The sequence below is a fragment of the Phaseolus vulgaris genome, chromosome 11, assembly GCF_051622355.1.
Source record: "Phaseolus vulgaris cultivar YP4 chromosome 11, ASM5162235v1, whole genome shotgun sequence".
Lineage (NCBI taxonomy): Eukaryota > Viridiplantae > Streptophyta > Magnoliopsida > Fabales > Fabaceae > Phaseolus > Phaseolus vulgaris.
The window spans coordinates 30,122,090-30,127,570 of NC_143508.1; the positions used below are offsets into that span (position 1 = coordinate 30,122,090).

The 5,481-nt window shown below is 33.6% G+C and overlaps 1 protein-coding gene across 2 annotated transcripts; it reads left to right on the forward strand.

Annotated features, from left to right (window-relative positions):
• LOC137826113 (DNAJ heat shock N-terminal domain-containing protein) lies at window positions 1-5,228 on the forward strand. 2 transcript variants are annotated; one of them, XM_068631976.1, is made up of 9 exons: window positions 1-471; window positions 927-1,055; window positions 1,154-1,283; window positions 1,415-1,535; window positions 2,592-2,673; window positions 3,114-3,167; window positions 3,509-3,547; window positions 4,426-4,522; window positions 4,891-5,228. In XM_068631976.1, the coding sequence occupies exons 1-9, from the start codon at window positions 238-240 to the stop codon at window positions 5,016-5,018; spliced, it is 1,014 nt and encodes a 337-aa protein (XP_068488077.1). In that variant the 5' UTR covers window positions 1-237; the 3' UTR covers window positions 5,019-5,228. The 2 variants fall into 2 exon arrangements, 1 of the variants encoding a protein (XP_068488077.1); XR_016517462.1 differs by lacking the exon at window positions 4,891-5,228 and adding an exon at window positions 2,907-2,948 and having other exon boundaries at window positions 8-471.
• Window positions 5,229-5,481: the final 253 nt, after the last annotated feature.

The following is a 5,481-nucleotide window of genomic DNA, read 5'->3' on the forward strand; positions in this document are numbered from 1 at the left end:
CTCCTACATTCATCTTTGGTTCCTCCAGATTCTATGGATGTCATTGGTTGTCACACTGCCACGTCAGCAACACAACCTCTGATATTCTGAACCCAAATTTCTTCCTCCTTAAAAATTAGAACATACAATTTCTAATTATCAACAAAAAATATCAACAATTTATTAGTTTAATTTTTATGTCATTTCATTTCTAGTTTCAACTTTCATCTAGACAGGTTTCTGTTCTTGGTCTTTCGAATGGCCAAGTTACTGTCTCCAGTGTACACAGAACCTCTCAAACTGCATAACCCATTACTCAATTTTTGTTCCAGAAGCTCATGGAGGATGCTGCCAAAGACTGCAACCCCCATGAACTTTGTGACAAACAATGGCAAACGAAGAGGGTGTGGCAGGGTTAGAGTTGCTGCTGGGGAAAAGTCGTTTTCAACAAGTGAGGCTGTTGCAGATGACTACTATGCAGTTCTTGGTCTGGTAATGTATCACACTTTCATCTTTCCTCTGTTTCATTATGCTAAAAATACTCTTACATGCTAATAATAGTAAAGATTTTCATTTATATATATATATATATTATTTCATTCAGTCAAAAGTAAGATATGATTGGATGGCAGTTATTTACACTGACAGGCCTGTACTATTCATCCAATGAGAAAAATATAATTATAAATGGAAGTCCTGTGAAATGAATAATAAAATATTCTTTTTATGAGTTTTATATAACTCGAGAATTTATTTGCACTCATTTTGTGATTGATTTTCAATAGGGTAGCTTGATTTATTCATGGTGGGTCTTTTTCATTGGACTAACTTTTCGAAGTCATATCTAAAATTATTTATAATTTATTGATACACATCTAAAATGATTTCTTATTAGTTGATAAAGTAAAAAATTTAGACTCAACTGATTGGTTGTTCCATTTCACTAGCTTCCTGATGCCACTCCAGCACAGATCAAGAAGGCCTACTACAATTGCATGAAAGCTTGCCATCCAGACTTGAGTGGAAATGATCCTGAGACGACCAATTTCTGCACGTTCATCAATGAAGTTTATGGGGTGGGTTTCATTTGAATATTCGAAAGTTTAAATCTTGTGAAAAATGTTATTCAAGTTTGTTTCTGTATGTATATAGTAAACTGACTGTTGCAGTGCAGGTGCTCAGTGATCCCATCCAGCGCATGATTTATGATGAAATTCATGGGTATTCTTTGACTTCCATTAACCCTTTTCTGGATGAGTCCAGTCCAAAGGATCATGTTTTTGTGGATGAATTCAGCTGCATAGGTACTGTCTCTCATTCTAGAAACTATAAAATTTTATCTTATATGTTCATAGATGTTGCTTCTTTGTTTTTGTTATCTCAACTAGAACTATTCCAAGGCATGTTAAGTAATTGTACTTCAAATCCTTGGCAGGCTGCAAAAATTGTGCCAATGTAGCCTGTGATGTGTTTGGCATAGAGGAGGAATTTGGAAGAGCCAGAGCATACAGTCAATGCGGGAAATCTGACTTAGTTCAACAGGCTATTGATAGTTGGTATATCTATAAGCATCACTCTAATCACCCAATTTTGTGTCAGTAGTTTCCATTAACATGATTAATTTTAAACACACAGCTTCTGCTCTTCAATTAAACTTTACTTGTACAGCCTTTCTGTATTTCTTATCTATTTTTTTATGGTTTGTTTTGTAAAATTCCTGATCCAATTTATTACTAAGATTAATTACCAGAACTGGGGGGGTGTATGGCTGCACTAGAAAAGCATATTGGTTGTTAATTATCATACTGTGTTACTGATTAGATGAGTGCTAGCAAGGCACACACTATTGATTGAGAATTATCGAAAACTACAAAATGGGAAGGAGTAAAATTTGCAATTTTCAATTAATTTCATCTAATAAAAGAGTGTGTTCAAAAGAATATACAAAAGATTATGTTGCTATCATTTCTCTAATTATTTATATACCCTTTGCCTGCTACATAAAAATGTCTCAAATCTGCTAAGTGTTAACTCAAATGATGTTAATTCCAAATGCTCAACCCTCCAGGATCAGCATGGTTCCTCTGCTAATATGGTTATGTTTTTTTTATCAGTCTCTGGAGTTGAGGGTCACGATCTACCATTTTTTAAGCCTTTGACATTTAGAATGTTGAGATGTATGAGATGGGAATCAAATATCTAGAAACAAAAAGAAAAGTAAAATCACCACTTACTCCTTTCCTAGGTGTGTTAGTATATCATAGATTAATATAGGAATAAGCAAGGTTTTCAAACATGGTTCATGATCACAATTATAGCCAGAATGTCAAGGTTTTTTCCATCTTTGCGACCACAATGAAACTGAATTTATTGTTGTATCAGCCACATTTATCTGTAATTTCTCGCAATATCAAGGATTGCCACAGAACTGTAACCATGACTTAAAATTGTTGGAAAAATGCTTTCTTTCTTCAATATATTTTTAAATCTCGATTGTTGCCATGGGGCACTTGAGTTTTTCAGACCATTGGTATGACAAAAACACTGCTTGTGAACGTACTAGGCTAATGGAGATTTCAGAAGATGATTTAACAATAACTTTTGTATTTTAGCCCTGTTGACTGCATTCATTGGACATCAGCTGCACAACTATCATTGTTAGAAGATGAAATGCGCCGTGTAGAAAGAGTCAATGTAAGAGCAAATTTAAAAAGTCTACTTCTTCTGGATCTTTTTCTCCTTGTAGTCTCTATTCTTAATATATTGTGGTCACTTTTTTTCTGTTAGATGGCTACTGATATCAGAAACAGTTTTAACCAAGCAGCATATGGTTATAAGTTTTCAACCGTAATATTTCTTGATTATTTATGATCAATTTTCTTAATCCACAATTTAGCTAATATGAACATTTTTTAAAATGCATGCAGTTTGTCTCTCTTAGTAATGATCACGAAGTTTCAGTCTTTTAGGTAATCAATGTGCTAAAATAAGGTGGCTCTTTTTCTACAAAATGGTAGACATTATAATCGCATCACCAAATCCAAACGACTCAGGATTAGCAAAAACTGTTCATGTTCTAGTTAAGCTTTTTGTGTACCATTAATACCTGTACTGAGCAGAGTAAATATGGACAGGTTGCCTTAATGCTTTCAGGAATGGGATCAGCATCAACTGATGTTTTTAGAATGGTAAGCATAACTGGTGTTTAAATGTTCAGAGATTTTCTTCCAAATTTTTAGCTACATTACATTGGGCTATCTTGGTTTAAAATAAGGTTGAATTGAATCATCATCTTCTTTATGCCCCACATCTTGGCTGAGACTTTCCGACTCCTGAAACAATGTTTGAAAAGTCTTGAAAACATGGATGAAGAAAGCATTTTTTTTCATAATATTTCATGGTAGCACTATCATCATTGAAAATCTTTTAATCAGTAAGTATGCTTAGGATTGTAGTTTTGTAGCATATATTGTAATGTACTATTTGTGTTCTGTTTCCTCTAACACAATTCAACCAAACTAAATGACAGGCAAGTTCAAGATGGGAAAAGAGGCAGGCAAAAGTTTTGGTAACAACTCATCCTCAATCACTTTCTTCTTTTCATAATTTAGTGGGGAATCACTCATTTGCATCCTGTTATTCGTGTGGAATTTATCATTGATTTGTCCAACTAACCTCTGGAAAGTGTAGGTTCTTATGGTATTAAAAATGAAAGCAAACTACCAATTGGTTGATATTAGTTTGGTCTCTTAAGAAATTTGATTGACATTCCTTTATTTCTTGAAAGGTAGAAAGTGTCATCATGTTTGTCCTTCTGTTTTTAAAACATGTCACTTCTTCAAAGACTAAATTTATGTTCCCAGTTGTTGAGAAACCAAACTGAACTCAACCCAATTTTTCTGACCAAAAGGGTAGTCTTGGTATTACCAAGCCCAAAGCCTGCGCAGGAGATTCCTGTCCAAAAAAATTATTTCTCATTGGTCATTTGCTTTAATGGATTAACGGTAACTATTTATTCTAATCATACAAGTAAATCAGTTATTCTGAACATGATTTTCTGAAAATACTTTTGTTAAATTTGATATAAAAGGAGTATAATGTTTATATTTCAGTCCGTTTGCCCACTTAGTGACAGAAAGTTTCAAATCTAGAATGCTTATTTTTCTAAGAAAAATAGGAGGATCATGCAGTTTATATGATACAATATTTATTGAATAATGCAGAACCTTTTTCGAATATTCTTAGTCCATAGGTTTATAGGGATGTCTCAATTACTTATTTTACATTAAGAAAGGGTGTTTGTAACTAATGCGAATCTTCATTCAACAAAAGTATTTCACACCATCTGCAATGTCTCTTGGGTACAAAAAATTGTGATTCTTTCCTAGTTTCACGGCATAAAAAGCATGTTTTGTGAACGACTAAACATTGATGTGTATTTTGCAGGAACAAGCAAGATTGAGAATGATGAAGGAGAAAGGTTCTGATAAAGCAGATATGTTCTGGAACAATCTCTGGGGCAAACCAAAAGACTTAAGTTCAGGTATTGGACGTGAAATTGCAAAAGGTTTCTATAAATGTTATTGGAAAATATACAGTATCTGCCAATGGTTTCCTTTTTCAATTGTTTTGTTTCAGAACTTTATTTCAGCAATTCCTTATCAGTAAGCTTGATTATTTGATTGTGATAACTACAAAAGTTCAAAAAGGTTTTTACCCCGTGAATCAATAAGAAAATTTTGTAGATAAAACATTAAAGTAGTTATTACAAAATTAAACAGTTTTAACACTATTTGATGACAGGTAAAAGAACGTGAACATTATTAGTGGATTCCAATTAAATTGAATTTCACAGTACTATTATGTGAAGGTTATATTATTGATGTGTTGCAAATGTTAACCATTATGCAGAGGAGGAAATGAAAGAAAGAGCAAAGAGGGCTGCTGCTGCTGCTAGAAGATGGAGAGAATACTCAAGAAGGGGTGTTGATAAGCCTCCCACATTTAAACTTCCAGAGGCAGCTTCCAGCAAGGACTAGTGACCACTATTTTCCTCATAGTTCTCCCTATAGCATCCATTCCCATGTAATTAGTTCATCCATAGCATCTCAATGAATCTCATAAGCTTATTTCTCATTTAACAATCCCTCATTGTATATGCTGCAATGCAACACTAATTAAAGTAAAATTAATACTAGTGGATGATTTATAGCAAATACAAGGATGAATAAAAGAAAGTTAAGTTCAAAGCAGTGATGCAATTCCCTTCTCTCTGCTATTTCCATTTCAATTGCTACCTTCGGCATATCTAAATCAAACTAACAAGCAGTGCAGTAAGATGTATTGCTGAAAGGAGGAACAAAACATGAGAGGTGCAGAACATTGCCCTTCAATTGAAAAGTAAGATCTTAGGAAAACACTCAAAACAGTAAATTTAATGGTAACCCATGTGATCAAAGAAATAGAAATAAAGAACAGTATGTATTTCATAACACTCTAAAG